This window comes from Cyclopterus lumpus, chromosome 6 (assembly GCF_009769545.1).
Source record: "Cyclopterus lumpus isolate fCycLum1 chromosome 6, fCycLum1.pri, whole genome shotgun sequence".
NCBI lineage: Eukaryota > Metazoa > Chordata > Actinopteri > Perciformes > Cyclopteridae > Cyclopterus > Cyclopterus lumpus.
The window spans coordinates 26,245,193-26,262,033 of NC_046971.1; the positions used below are offsets into that span (position 1 = coordinate 26,245,193).

Here is a 16,841-nt window from a genome sequence, read left to right on the forward strand (position 1 = left end):
ATAACATGAGCAATAACATTAACACACAATCATTTGTCTGGTATGTGACTAATGCAGCCATAAATAACTTCAATTACATGTAAATTAAAGTGATATAAGTGAACTACAGGCTACTTAGATGCAACAACCGAGCATTTGGTGATAAGATCGCTGCTCTTTCCTGCTGGTTGTTGGAGGCTCCAGCGCCGTTCTGTCTGTCCTAATGAGACAGGAAGAGTTTCTGGCAGTGTGGTAACTTCATGTTTCTGCAGCTGCAGTCAACCCTGTCCACACACTCAGTCCTGACATCACAGAGTTACCAATTCTGCCCCGCTGTGCGGTAGATGGTAACTTCTGCACCTTGAATGACAGCATTTTTTGAATGATTGCTTCACTAAACACACACTGTCGAAAAGGCCAAGCAAAGGCCGACGTCGTGGAAGAGGCAAGTGAAGGCTGGCAGCTTTTGGTTTGAATGAAGCTTTATTGAAAGTCAGACAGTAACCAGAGTCACGACAAGTCAAACGGGGACAAAATGTGGACCACATGTTTCTAAAAAGGTGACAAAATAAAGTGGGAGAGTCCTGCCTCCTGGTGCAGTACACACTTATATAGCAAGCATGACGCAAGAGAGAGAGAGAGAGAGAGAGAGAGAGAGAGAGAGAGAGAGAGAGAGAGAGAGAAAAAAAAAAAAAAAAGAAAAAAAAGTGACAGACAGACCGACAGACAGAGAGAGAGAGAGAGAGAGAGAGACACATATCTCTCTCTATAAGTAGTCAGACAACTCTGCTGTGTCAGTTGATCTGCAAACATGTCACAGAGGCTGGAGGGCAACGTTGTCGTGACCGGGAGCAACAGAGGCATTGGTTTGGAGCTGGTCAAACAGCTGGCGGAGGGGACGGGAGAGGAGACTCACATCTATGCCGGCTGCAGAGCGCCTGAGGGAACCGGGGCTGAGGTGAGGCACCTACACACACACACCTACACGCACACCTACACGCACACGCACACACACACCTACACGCACACGCACACGCACACCTACACGCACACGCACACCTACACGCACACACACACCTACACGCACACACACCTACACGCACGCACACACACCTACACGCACACGCACACACACACCTACACGCACACACACACCTACACGCACATGCACACACACACCTACACGCACACACGCACACACGCACACCTACACGCACACCTACACGCACGCACACACACACCTACACGCACTCGCACACACGCACACGCACACGCACACGCACACCTACACGCACACGCACTCGCACACCTACACGCACACACACATGCCGACACACACACACACACGCACACCTACGCGCACACACGCACGCATGCACGCTGCTACTACTAACAACAGCTCATTGGATTAGATGTATAACTCCGTGTGTGTGTGTGTGTGTGTGTGTGTGATGTCAAATTTGAAATCATTAAAGATGCTTTATGCATCATTGTTTATGTCCCCCAAAAAGAGTAGCCAATTCCCATTTCTACAAATTGGCGTGTTTTATATGGATCGTGGAGAAAATCTGCTCCGGCCCAGATTTATAAAATGTGACACTTTCTGGCCTCAACGTTTTAGTAAACTAGTCTCTTTTTCCGCACAACATTTTCAGTTTAAACACTTCTAACTGTCTCAGACTTTTATAGTTTTTATTTACAAATTGTCCCAATAATTTAAATGATGCCGACTGGGCAATGTTTGTGTTCATAGTTAAGAAGTAGGGAGTGATTCAGGGTTAAAAGCACACTGGTTTGGTTAATAATTGAGAAAGTAAGCACACTCTAACTCACTTCAAGACACTTTCTTTTTAACCAAGGGCTTTTAATCAATAACCACACATTTGGTTATAGTTCCAATTGTTAAGGTTATAGAATCATTGTTTTGATGTTCACTGTCAGTCATCATTTAGTTGCTACATCCCGTATAAACATTTGGTGGATATCAATATAATCTTTATGAGACTGAAGATTGCATGCATACTGATAATTCAACAATATATTTGGTGGAATCCTTTAATGATCAAGTGCTTTGAACAAACTTTCATATAACAAAGTGAAAGCATGGTATTTGGGTCAATACATATGTGAAAGGCAGGCTGATCTAATGAGTGTCCCTGTTGAGCAAGTCAAGAGACTGAACTTGTGGGCGTGTCCTTGGACGGCTTCACAGTCCAAGCATATTCATAACTGTGAGAAACAATGCGAGAGGTCCCTCAGTGATTGGGTGGTTCCTCGAAACGTTGTCATATGGAGGAGGAAAGAGCAGGCCTGCTTTTTCTCAAGTAAACGTGAAAGGGCTTGTCTAAATATTGTACTTGTATAAAAGTAAGAAGTAGGTCAATTCAAATGTACCCTGAGAAACCACATTTTATTTTTAAAACTGAATCTGCATTCTTATGACAAGCAGGGGGCGTTCCTCTGGTGGCAAAGAGATGTCTGGTTGTATAGAAGTCTGAGAAAATGACTACTTCTCTCTCGATGTATCTCAATCTCTAGTTCCAAGTCTTTAATACATCATTGAGTCCATTATTGTTCATTTGGAGTCAAATAAAGAGTCGTCTGTGTTTGTCTTATAACTGTCACCCATTCAGTGTGTTTCAGGTCATGAATGTTCATTTTAACCCTTTGGTCGCCTTGTTCAGCATTTGGTTGTACGCAGTATGTATTCTGTACAGCCATGTTTCTGCAACTCAATATCATTGCTTGCATTAGATTAGTGAATTCTAAAAGGAAACATCTGTTCTGTTTTTATTGTAAGACAACAAGTCAATGTTGTGTTTGTCTCTCTCCTATCTCTCTCTCTCTCTCCCCCCCCCCCCCCCCCTCTTTCATTATTCATATCTCCCACTATGTGTTCAGGCCCTGAGAGACATCCAAACTCAATATCCTGGAAAGATCACAATAATCAAACTAGGTAAACGCAACACATCCTCGTATATCTGTCTATGGAGTTGCTCTATTACGAAGCCCAGGAGATGACATTGGGAAAGAGAAACGTTCCCCTGTGATTTCAGTTTAACTTTAGCAGTGTGCTCAGGAAATAATGTACATTTCAGAAAACCAGGGATAGGCTGAATGTTATGTAGTATATCGAGAATCCTCGTGTGTCAGCAGCACACCCTCTGAATCGCCAAGCCTGTTTACCCAGCAGATCAGCACATCCACCTTTTGTAAACTAGTCTTTACCCAACCGGCCAACACGGGGCCTCATGCAAGAACATTTGTGTATTATTAATCTAAACCTCTTACTTTTTCTGTGAGGTTTGCTCGTATTAAGTTCTGAGTTGGATTCACCAAACTTGTTTCACCTTCAACCTGTGAGCATTGGTGAATTGAGATGAATTACACTTATGTTTGTCAATTCAAAAGTTGATGTTAAAAGTCTATAAAGTCTGTCTTGCATATAATGTTGCGTGAAATCGATCAATGGCGAGTGAACTACATCTCTTGGCCAATGCCTTGGCATGCTAGCTCACTCGCTAACTAAGCTATAGCCATGCACAACAATAAAGATGTCTCCATGCTGACGTTGTGAACAGAATATTTGTTTTGCATTCTGCAGACATGTCGGATGAGGACAGCATCTCGGCTGCTGTCCAGGAAGTAAACAAGCAGATCGAGGCCGGTGGGTTGAACCTCCTGATCAACAACGCCGCCATTAACCAGCCGGGCCCACTGGCACCACTCTCTGCCACCGGGAAAAAGGACATGATGGATGTGTACGAAACCAATGTGGTCGGACCATTTCTCATTGCCAAGGTTGGTTTTGTCTTGCTCCTCTCCGTGCTTTAGGTGTGAATGTTTTGGTGTGGCGCTTTGGAACCCATAGACCCGTAGGTTTCTGACGTAGGAGGAATGACTCAGTCTGTGTCCAGGGTGGAAGCGGTCAGCCAAGATCTTTCCTGCTCCCCAGAGAGTCCTGGACACTGGAACGTTACACGTGGGGGTGGGTGGGCTCTTTCGGAAATCCACAGCACTGTTGTCAGAGCTTTGATCACTAACTTGTTTTGTCCACACCATACGGGGATCAATCTCCTGTAGGCGGACTCTTCCCCACCAGAGATCAGGCGCAGGCTCGTGGACAGAATCTAATATCGGCGTCACGTGCAACATCTGACCCCAAAGCTTGACTGTTGAAATAAGGAAAAACTGTCACTAATTGCTTTGCAACAGAATGTAAAGCAATTCAATAGAAAAACAATAAAGATGGAACAGATGGTGGTCTACGAGCCAGAACATTAAAATGTTTGAAAAGGAATGAGAATAGTATGTGTGCATCATAGAAAGGTTGATACATATGGTACATAACTTGAATTGGTAAATTCAGAGGGTATTAAAGGTGTAATGCATACCTGCTCCAAAGAAATAGGGGGCAGTATTTCACTTCTGCTATTGAGTCCAAAACAATGCAAAATTCAACGAACTTCTAAGAGTCAAAATAACGCTGCTATCTGATACTCTTCATGTGTGGCGTCAGCCCAGAGCGCGTGCGTTAGCCATCCGTGTGTTTGTGCTACGAACTGGAGGCTGAACCGTTCCCTGTTTATCATTTGTCTCCTCCCCCTGAGAGCAGACTGGACGCTGCCTCAACTCACTATCGCCCCTTGAGGTACAAGTGGTATTACAAGACGTTACTGGTCGGGGCTAGCTGGGTTTTACAGGACTTCTCTGCAGCACAATACCCAGACTCCTTTGCCATAAAGTCTACACTGTAACCTCTTCACACTGTTGATGATGTTGTACTGACGCACACACCACGTCACCTCTCCAGATGTTCCTTCCACTCCTCAAGAGAGCAGCAGAGATGAGCTCCCCTGCAAAGGACATGGGTAATGAAGTGGAAACCCTTTGAATAACTGATTTACACTGAAACACACGAGAAATGCATTATGTTGCGGTGCAAATTACCAGTAATATACTTTCATTTGAATTTGTTTTTGTTATTGAATTTGTTAGTTATTATCATTCTGATTCATATGCCATAACTCACGTGTCTTTGTTTGTCTCAGAAGAGGAAAACATGTCCTGCAGGAGGTCGGCCATCATCAACATCTCGACCGTCATCTCATCCATACACAAATGTCCAGAGACCTTTGCTCAGGTGCAGATGTACCCTTATAGGGTCAGCAAGGTACCGCTGACACAATTAAAAATAGTAGCACTTTGGTTTCGTGAGATAAGATAATCCCCAAAACGTAGGCGCCTAAAGCCAAGAGACAAAGTCAAAGCTACGGTTGAATGACCTTCTATTAGAACCCGTTTCTCCTCATCTCTTATATTTACTTCATGTGTTCTCATTAGTTGTTAAGGATAAGACCAACATTTTCTTTAATTTTTTGTAACTAATCCCATTAGAAGAGCAGAACCCAAACTGTCGGACCGTCTTGTCACTCGGCTCAAAGCTCAGTGGTTCCTCAAGACGTAAATCTTTTAAAAAAACAACCACGCAATTGACAATATGGTTTCTTTAAAAGAAAAAGCAGACTTGGTTGGACTATTTCCAGCGGCGGATTAATCCACGTCTGGTGCTATGTTATTGTGTGCGTGCGTACCAGTGCTGCTAATTCATGTGATGGCAGAGGAATAAATAAACTAGCACTTGTTTTGACATTGAAACATTTTACAGCATCCATTTTTTTTTAACTGGAGAAATGCAGTAATGTTGCACAATGTTATCGGGCCAAAGACATCACATGCTCATGCTCTGGTACTACGAGGAACTTTAATGTTTTGATTTTGCGGTCCCTGTGGGCGAAAGCGGTATGGTTTAATTTTACAGTATATGCTCCACTCAGTCCTGGTTTCGGTGGCCCTGTACCACCCCTCCCAGTAACACGGCCTGGGCCTACAGCTCCCAGTGGGACCAAAGGCTGTGCAATGAGGCTCTGTGTGTCTGAGGTCCTTGGGGTGGGGATCCTAAAGACCCAGCCATTGTTGGTTGAAGGCTCTTCAGAAACCTGTATCCTTAAGACGTCTTTAGTGTCATTTTCCACAACAAAGCTTCTGTCCTTTCTGCTGTTGGTTGCTAGGCAGCACTGAACATGTTGACTCGCTGTCAATCGTTGGACTTCAAGAGACACAACATACTGGTGACGGCCATCCACCCGGGCTGGGTCCGCACTGAGATGGGAGGAAGCGAGGTGAGGAGCACGGCACACCTCTTTAAAAACATTCTGATCCTTTCAGCAGCTTTGTAGGAACGAAGCGAGCTACGTCTGTTCTCTGCTTCATATTCCATAATGGGAACACTGGTTGAACTGGCCCAACTCTTTACATGGTGGCTCCCAGTATCAACCAGTGGTGGACAGTAGTAACTAAGTCCATTTGCTTCAATACTGTGGGCAACTGAAGTACACGTGTACTTCTCCTCGGCTAAATGCATCCGGCGCGTTCATTTACTCTGATTCATAATTTACAAACAAAACGTATGAGCCGTCATAACAGGAGAATCATGCGATCGGTCGTGTGTACGCCTCACTTGTATTGTTTTGGACATCGCGTTGCTGAGTAGTTTTTGGCAGGGACATCCTTGAGCCGACCGGCTGCATTCCTGCTGCTTGTGTTTGAGGTGGTGGACAACGCCTCGCAGCAGGGAGGCCGACCAGTGAGGGTTGAATGAACACTTCCCACTAATACGTGGTTCAGAGGATCAAGTCGGACATCTTTGGTGATTCCATGGCTTTCCCACCTTATGTCGACATTTTTGATTCAGAGTTAAAACATCTTAAAGTGTAGGATGGATTTTCATGAAATTCTGCATTGGTGACGTTCATGTTCCCCTCTGGATGAATTGTAATAACTATGGTCCTCTTACTTTTCTTTGAGCAGCTATTGTCAGGTAAACATTATTAATTTGTCCAGTAATTGATGACCACAGAGGCCTGACTTTGTGTATAGTGCTAATAGTAATTATGCAGATGTTTGCAGATGGTGAATATGATGACGATTACCTGCTAAACATGTGAACCTTGTGGGTCCTCCCCTTTATTAATACAGCTACAGTATCTATACCTGTGAAAAACTGAATGCATCTATCTGTCGAGGTTTATAGGGACTTCACAAATTAAAGGTATACTATGCTGCAGTTATTTCTTACTGTTTGTAAAAAATTAATTACTAAAAACCCATTCAAAGTTGGCCCCTCCCCCTCCAGCTAGCGAGAGAGTGAATGAAGAGAGCGGGCGGCGTGAATGAGAACAAAGTTGAGGGGAAAAAACTATTTTCTGACCTTTTTTCATGAGTATTTCATAAATGTTTGCAAAGTGCACCATAAGACATTAACAACATCAGTGCAATAACACCTCCAGAGACAAACTAGTAACTGTTACAATGTTTTAGAAACCAAAACAAAAGATTTCAAAGCAAATAATCCAACATACAATGATATGTATCCATATTGATATGTCAAATCTTACAATTAAAGCTTGTGATGGCCCACTTGGTAGAGCGCTGCACCGCTATGACGCCCCTGTGTTGAATGTCTTCATCCCATTGACTTCCCTCTTCTGTCTGCCACAGGCGGTTCTATCCACCAAGGATAGCGTGCTCGGCATGCTCACCATAATGTCGTCGCTCGGCAACAAAGACAGCGGGATGCTTGTGGACTGGCAGGGCAACACAATCCCTTGGTAGCGGTCCAGCCCAGCAGGGCCCACCAAACCAAACCAAGACGATGCACCGGGGGGACGGGAACCTTTTGTTTGGGAGTAAATGCTGTCTTTAACTTTGACTGGAAAAATAAAATAAAGCCTTATGTTGCATTTGGAAAGGAATATTTTCTTACACATCCCCTCGTATTATTAATTTAAACTTCCCCGTCAACGCGGGTCACTTTTTATAATTGTAAAACGTATGCATTAAGTTGCAGTGCACCTGTGGATCACATTAAAGGCCTTATGCATGTTGTTGTGTTGCTGTTAAACACGCGTTCCTTTCTGTTCACCCTGGAGGTGACTTCAGAGCACACGGGGTGAGCATTGATATACAAATGGGGGGGTGGATTATTCACATCTGCAGTCCCTCTGAAAGCTGGAGAATTCGACTCCGAATACATGTGTACTGTAAAATGGAGCTGCTCTTGAGTGTTTTAGACCGTCTGGTGTCGTGGACGTTGTGAGGAAACACGCTTTAGACTGCACAGAAGCACAAGGAATCCACTGCAATCAACATCAATCATGTTGGAACTTCCTGACATTAAAGTGCAATGTGCTTCACATCTTCAGTGTCTTTGGTAAATGCCACCCCCTAGAGGCCACTTGTAGTAATGGCACTAAGCTTCCCTATCACGCGCCCCGTTGGGAGAGTGTTTCACGACAACCCGAAAGTATTCCTTCTATAATACGATTTAATGTTTGAATATCCTTCTATATGCTTTCTTTATTTGTTTACTAATGCGTCATGTACGCAATTTCCAGGTTGAGCTGTGTTCGCTAGCGTCACAATGCCGTTAATTTGGTGATTCAGTCGACATGCATTGTGGGAGATGTAGTTTATGGTCACTGTAAAGCTGCCTAGACATGAATTATAACATCTCACTTGACTGCAGCTCGGCCCATAAAATGATGTAATACGTGTCCACAGCTGCTGCTCAAGTTTATGACTTCTATCAACATTATATTATGACTTCTATATACATATTATATTATGACTTCTATATACATATTATATTATGACTTCTATATACATATATTATGACTTCTATATACATATTATATTATGACTTCTATATACATATATTATGACTTCTATATACATATTATATTATGACTTCTATCAACATATTATATTATGACTTCTATATATATATTATATTATGACTTCTATCTACATATTATATTATGACTTCTATATACATATATTATGACTTCTATATACATATTATATTATGACTTCTATCAACATATTATATTATGACTTCTATATATATATTATATTATGACTCCTATCAACATATTATATTATGACTTCTATCTACATATTATATTATGACTTCTATCTACATATTATATTATGACTTCTATCTACATATTATATTATGACTTCTATATACATATATTATGACTTCTATCAACATATTATATTATGACTTCTATATACATATTATATTATGACTTCTATATACATATATTATGACTTCTATCTACATATTATATTATGACTTCTATCTACATATTATATTATGACTTCTATCTACATATTATATTATGACTTCTATATACATATATTATGACTTCTATCAACATATTATATTATGACTTCTATATACATATTATATTATGACTTCTATATACATATATTATGACTTCTATCTACATATTATATTATGACTTCTATATACATATTATATTATGACTTCTATATACATATATTATGACTTCTATCAACATATTATATTATATTATGACTTCTATATACATATTATATTATGACTTCTGGCTGCACGGTGGTGTAGTGGCTAGCACTGTCGCCTCACAGCAAGAGGGCCGCGGGTTCAATTCCCGGTCGGAGCGGTCCTTCTGTGTGGAGTCTGCATGTTCTCCCCGTGGCAGCGTGGGTTCTCTCCGGGCTCTCCGGCTTCCTCCCACAGTCCAAAGACATGCTGCAGGTTAATTGATCTCTAAATGTCCCATAGGTGTGAATGTGAGAGTGAATGGTTGTATGTCCCTACATGTGCCCTCGATGGACTGGCGGCCTGTCCAGGGTGTCCCCTGCCTTCGCCCTATGTCAGCTGGGATAGGCTCCAGCGCCCCGCGACCCTAATGAGGATAAGCGGTATTGAAAATGGATGGATGGATGGATTATGACTTCTATCTACATATTATATTATGACTTTTATATGCATATATTATGACTTGTATATACATATATTATGACTTCGATATACATATTATATTATGACTTCTATCTACATATTATATTATGACTTCTATATACATATTATATTATGACTTCTATATACATATATTATGACTTCTATCAACAGATTATATTATGACTTCTATCTACATATTATATTATGACTTTTATATGCATATATTATGACTTGTATATACATATATTATGACTTCGATATACATATTATATTATGACTTCTATATACATATTATATTATGACTTCTATATACATATATTATGACTTCTATCGACATATATTATGACTTCTATCTACATATTATATTATGACTTCTATCTACATATTATATTATGACTTTTATATGCATATATTATGACTTGTATATACATATATTATGACTTCTATCTACATATTATATTATGACTTCTATCTACATATTATATTATGACTTCTATATACATATATTATGACTTCTATCAACATATTATATTATGACTTCTATCTACATATTATATTATGACTTTTATATGCATATATTATGACTTGTATATACATATATTATGACTTCGATATACATATTATATTATGACTTCTATATACATATATTATGACTTGTATATACATATATTATGACTTCGATATACATATTATATTATGACTTCTATCTACATATTATATTATGACTTCTATATACATATATTATGACTTGTATATACATATATTATGACTTTGAAATACATATTATATTATGACTTCTATCTACATATTATATTATGACTTCTATCTACATATTATATTATGACTTCTATATACATTTTATATTATGACTTCTATCTACATATTATATTATGACTTCTATATACATATTATATTATGACTTTTATCAACATATTATATTATGACTTCTATCTACATATTATATTATGACTTCTATCTACATATATTATGACTTCTATATACATATTATATTATGACTTCTATATACATATATTATGACTTCTATCTACATATTATATTATGACTTCTATCTACATATATTATGACTTCTATATACATATTATATTATGACTTCTATATACATATATTATGACTTCTATATACATATTATATTATGACTTCTATATACATATTATATTAGGACTTCTATCTACATATTATATTAGGACTTCTATCTACATATTATATTAGGACTTCTATATACATATATTATGACTTCTATATACATATTATATTAGGACTTCTATCTACATATTATATTAGGACTTCTATATACATATATTATGACTTCTATATACATATTATATTATGACTACTATCTACATATTATATTAGGACTTCTATCAACAAATTATATTAGGACTTCTATTTCAATTCAATTCAGTTTATATTATATAGCCCAATATCACAAATTACAAACTCCCCTCAGAGGGCTTTACAATCTGTACACATACGACATCCCTGACCTTTGACCTCACATCGGATCAGGAAAAACTCCCCAAAAATAACCTTTGACAGGGAAAAAAGGGAAGAAACCTTCAGGAGAGCAACAGAGGAGGATCCCTCTCCCCGGATGGACAGAAGCAATAGATGTCATGTGTACAGAATGAACAGCATTTACAAAGTTACATAAACACATTACATGAATATGACAATGTATGAATGGAACTCCAATCCATGAAACAGAAGGAGGTAGAGAGGAGGGGGGGCGGGGCATCAGCAGGGCCAACGCGGGAGGCCGGCTCACCAGCATCAGACACCTCCAGGTCCAATGGACCCTATGAGACGTGAAGTCACAACGACTCCGGGGAGGAAGCAGAGTTAATAAGGTGCAATGGAGAGATGTAAATTCATCCATAAGGAGAGAGAGAAGATGAGATAGGTGCTCAGTGTATCCTAAAACATCCCCCAGCATCCTATAAGCCTATAGCAGCATATCAAGGGGCTGGACCAGGGCAAACCTGATTCAGCCCTAACTATAAGCACTATTAAAGAGGAAAGTCTTAAGTCTATTCTTGAATGAGGTGACTGTGTCTGCCTCCCGGACTGAAAGTGGAAGCTGGTTCCATAAAAGAGGAGCTTGATAACTGAAGGCTCTGGCTCCCATCCTACTTTTTAGGACTCTAGGAACCACAAGTAGCCCCACATTTAGTGAGCAGCTCTCTAGTGGGGCAATATGGTACTACAAGCTCCTTAAGATATGATGGTGCATCACCAATCAAGGCTTTGTAGGTGAGGAGAAGAATTTTAAATGTGATTCTTGATTTTACAGGGAGCCAGTGCAGAGCAGCTAATACAGGAGTAATGTGATCTCTTTTCTTAGTTTTTGTGAGTACACGAGCTGCAGCATTCTGGATCAACTGGAGGGATTTAAGAGACTTATTAGAGCAGCCTGATAATAAGGAGTTGCAGTAATCTAGTCTGGAAGTAACAAACGCGTGAACCAGCTTTTCTGCATCTTTTTGAGACAAGATGTGCCTGATTTTTGAAATGTTACGTAGATGAAAAAACGCAATCCTTGAGATTTGCTTCACGTGGGAGTTAAAGGACAAGTCTCGGTCAAAGATAACTAGAGATTCTTTACAGTGGTGTTGGATGCCAGGGCAATGCCATCTACAGAAACCACATCACCAGATAATTGATCTCTGAGGTGTTCAGGGCCAGTAAAATAACTTCAGTTTTGTCTGAGTTTAACATCAGGAAGTTGCAGGTCATCCATGTTTTTATGTCTTTAAGACATTCTTGAATTTTAGCGAGCTGGTTGGTCTCCTCTGGTTTGATCGATAGATATAATTGAGTATCGTCTGCATAGCAATGAAAGTTTATGCAGTGTTTCCTGATAATATTGCCCAAAGGAAGCATATATAAGGTAAATAAAATTGGTCCAAGCACAGAACCTTGTGGAACTCCGTGATTAACGTTGGTGGTCATTGAGGCTTCATCGTTTACAAATACAAATTGAGATCGATCTGATGAATAGGATTTAAACCAACTTAGTGCGGTACCTGAAATGCCAATCGACTGATCCAGTCTCTGTAATAGGATGTCATGATCAATGGTGTCGAACGCAGCACTAAGGTCTAATAATACCAGTACAGAGATGAGTCCTTTATCAGCACTAAGGTCTAACAAGACCAGGACAGAGATGAGTCCTTTATCAGCACTAAGGTCTAACAAGACCAGTACAGAGATGAGTCCTTTATCAGCACTAAGGTCTAACAAGACCAGTACAGAGATGAGTCCTTTATCAGCACTAAGGTCTAACAAGACCAGTACAGAGATGAGTCCTTTATCAGCACTAAGGTCTAACAAGACCAGTACAGAGATGAGTCCTTTATCAGCACTAAGGTCAAACAAGACCAGTACAGAGATGAGTCCTTTATCAGCACTAAGGTCTAACAAGACCAGTACAGAGATGAGTCCTTTATCAGCACTAAGGTCTAATAATACCAGTACAGAGATGAGTCCTTTATCAGCACTAAGGTCTAACAAGACCAGTACAGAGATGAGTCCTTTATCAGCACTAAGGTCTAATAATACCAGTACGGAGATGAGTCCTTTATCAGCACTAAGGTCTAATAATACCAGTACGGAGATGAGTCCTTTATCAGCACTAAGGTCTAATAATACCAGTACAGAGATGAGTCCTTTATCAGCACTAAGGTCTAACAAGACCAGTACAGAGATGAGTCCTTTATCAACACTAAGGTCTATTAATACCAGTACGGAGATGAGTCCTTTATCAGCACTAAGGTCTAACAAGACCAGTACAGAGATGAGTCCTTTATCAGCACTAAGGTCTAACAAGACCAGTACGGAGATGAGTCCTTTATCAGCACTAAGGTCTAACAAGACCAGTACGGAGATGAGTCCTTTATCAGCACTAAGGTCCAATAATACCAGTACAGAGATGAGTCCTTTATCAGCACTAAGGTCTAACAAGACCAGTACAGAGATGAGTCCTTTATCAGCACTAAGGTCTAACAAGACCAGTACAGAGATGAGTCCTTTATCAGCACTAAGGTCTAACAAGACCAGTACAGAGATGAGTCCTTTATCAGCACTAAGGTCCAATAATACCAGTACGGAGATGAGTCCTTTATCAGCACTAAGGTCTAACAAGACCAGTACAGAGATGAGTCCTTTATCAGCACTAAGGTCTAACAAGACCAGTACGGAGATGAGTCCTTTATCAGCACTAAGGTCTAACAAGACCAGTACAGAGATGAGTCCTTTATCAGCACTAAGGTCTAATAATACCAGTACAGAGATGAGTCCTTTATCAGCACTAAGGTCTAACAAGACCAGTACGGAGATGAGTCCTTTATCAGCACTAAGGTCTAACAAGACCAGTACGGAGATGAGTCCTTTATCAGCACTAAGGTCTAATAATACCAGTACGGAGATGAGTCCTTTATCAGCACTAAGGTCTAACAAGACCAGTACAGAGATGAGTCCTTTATCAGCACTAAGGTCTAACAATACCAGTACGGAGATGAGTCCTTTATCAGCACTAAGGTCTAACAAGACCAGTACGGAGATGAGTCCTTTATCAGCACTAAGGTCTAACAAGACCAGTACGGAGATGAGTCCTTTATCAGCACTAAGGTCTAACAAGACCAGTACGGAGATGAGTCCTTTATCAGCACTAAGGTCTAACAAGACCAGTACAGAGATGAGTCCTTTATCAGCACTAAGGTCTAACAAGACCAGTACGGAGATGAGTCCTTTATCAGCACTAAGGTCTAACAAGACCAGTACAGAGATGAGTCCTTTATCAGCACTAAGGTCTAACAAGACCAGTACGGAGATGAGTCCTTTATCAGCACTAAGGTCTAACAAGACCAGTACGGAGATGAGTCCTTTATCAGCACTAAGGTCTAACAAGACCAGTACGGAGATGAGTCCTTTATCAGCACTAAGGTCTAACAAGACCAGTACGGAGATGAGTCCTTTATCAGCACTAAGGTCCAATAATACCAGTACAGAGATGAGTCCTTTATCAGCACTAAGGTCTAACAAGACCAGTACAGAGATGAGTCCTTTATCAGCACTAAGGTCTAACAAGACCAGTACAGAGATGAGTCCTTTATCAGCACTAAGGTCTAACAAGACCAGTACGGAGATGAGTCCTTTATCAGCACTAAGGTCTAACAAGACCAGTACTGAGATGAGTCCTTTATCAGCACTAAGGTCTAACAAGACCAGTACGGAGATGAGTCCTTTATCAGCACTAAGGTCTAACAAGACCAGTACAGAGATGAGTCCTTTATCAGCACTAAGGTCTAACAAGACCAGTACGGAGATGAGTCCTTTATCAACACTAAGGTCTAACAAGACCAGTACGGAGATGAGTCCTTTATCTGATGCATTAGGAGGTCATTAGTAATTTTCACCAGTGCTGTCTCTGTGCTGTGGTGTTTTCTAAATCCTGACTGAAACTCCTCAAATAAACTATTCTGATGTAGGAAGTCACACAACTGATTTGAGACTACTTTCTCAAGGATCTTAGAGAAGAAGGGAAGGTTAGAGATCGGTTTATAGTTAGCCAACACCTCTGGATTAAGAGTGGTCTTCTTCAGGAGAGGTTTAATTACAGCTACTTTGAAGGAATGTGGTACATGGCCAAGACAAAGACACATTAACAATATCCAGCAGAGAGGTGCCAATTAAAGGCAACACGTCTTTAAGCAGCCTCGTTGGGATGGGGTCTAAGAGACAGGTAGACGGTTCTATCTACATATTATATTATGACTTCTATATACATATATTATGACTTCTATCTACATATTATATTATGACATGATGTATTTTGTGAAACATGTTTTCTTCAAGACTTTCTGCTTTTTGAGATTTCCACATATGTCTTTATTATGAGGTTTTTTACTTACTATACAAATAACTTTTTAAAAGGTGTTTTGAGGAACTCTATTATGATTTTGCTATGTTTTTTTTTTTGACATCCTATAACCTGGCTCTTTCATGACTTTTTGACATGATATAATTTTGTTAATTTTTGTAATTTCTTTAACGTACTATACTTGAACCGATGCATTACTTTTTTTCACGACAATATACAAGGTCTTTTAATAACTGAATTTGAAAGTCTCCTGTGACACGTTCTCCCCGTGTCAGCGTGGGTTCCCTCCGGGTTCTCCAAAGACATCAGCTCAGGTTACCTGATGATTCTAAATGCCCGGAGGTGTGGATGTGAGTGGTCTGTCTCTATTTGCCTGATGTCAGCTGGGATCGGCTACTAATACCAGTCCTCAGTGTGATCCCGAACAACCTCTGAAAAGCAGGTTTAATTCCATGTCACTTTTTTGTGCCTCTTAAAAATCACCTGCATTAAGTTCCCTAGTGAAAAGAAAGCAACAGAAGGCACTGAAATCATCTTTAATAACTGCAGTTCTCGAAACAGTTATGTGGACATCTCTTGGCAGCAGTGCTGCCTGCACCGTAGGTTTGAAATCAGTGTGGACAAGGAAAGGCGCCGCAGGCGGTGCCGTGCCGCTCCGACAGACGTCAGAACTGTCCGCTCGCCATCGGGTGAAGTTTGAGGATGGGCGTGTGCTCCAGTGCTTTTACGGAAAGAAGAGATGTACTACAACATACAGTCATACATATCATCTGGAATTTACACATCCATAACAGTAATGATACAAGGGTACAAGACTCTGAGCATTATATGGTATAGCAATAATAATAACAATTATTGATATTGTCTAAAAACTACATTTGTTTTCATCTTTTCGTTCTTCAAAAAAAAAAGAAAAAAATGAACCATATATTTATATATATATATATATATATATATATATATACATACATATATATATATATACATATATATATACATATACATATACACACACATATATATATATGTATATGTATATATATGTATATATATATATATATATATATATATACGTATATATACATATACATATATATATATACTGGAAGT

At 39.8% G+C, this 16,841-nt stretch overlaps 1 protein-coding gene across 2 annotated transcripts; it reads left to right on the top strand.

Moving 5' to 3' along the window:
* The first annotated feature begins 705 nt into the window (after window positions 1-705).
* On the top strand, window positions 706-7,789 carry zgc:158868 (uncharacterized protein LOC791147 homolog). Of its 2 annotated transcripts, none has more exons than XM_034536140.1 (7): window positions 706-937; window positions 2,881-2,935; window positions 3,584-3,780; window positions 4,793-4,850; window positions 5,031-5,152; window positions 6,051-6,161; window positions 7,540-7,789. In XM_034536140.1, exons 1-7 carry the CDS (start codon window positions 791-793, stop codon window positions 7,651-7,653), a joined length of 804 nt encoding a protein of 267 aa, XP_034392031.1. In that variant the 5' UTR covers window positions 706-790; the 3' UTR covers window positions 7,654-7,789. The 2 variants fall into 2 exon arrangements, with proteins under 2 accessions (XP_034392031.1, XP_034392032.1); XM_034536141.1 differs by having other exon boundaries at window positions 5,031-5,122.
* Window positions 7,790-16,841: the final 9,052 nt, after the last annotated feature.

Excerpts from the sequence above, each read along its gene's own strand:
- zgc:158868 (XM_034536140.1), top strand. The coding sequence starts at position 791 with ATGTCACAGAGGCTGGAGGGCAACGTTGTCGTGACCGGGAGCAACAGA. Across the intron at positions 2,936-3,583 it reads GATCACAATAATCAAACTAG|ACATGTCGGATGAGGACAGC; the intron begins GTAAACGCAACA and ends TGCATTCTGCAG. Across the intron at positions 5,153-6,050 it reads ACCCTTATAGGGTCAGCAAG|GCAGCACTGAACATGTTGAC; the intron begins GTACCGCTGACA and ends GTTGGTTGCTAG.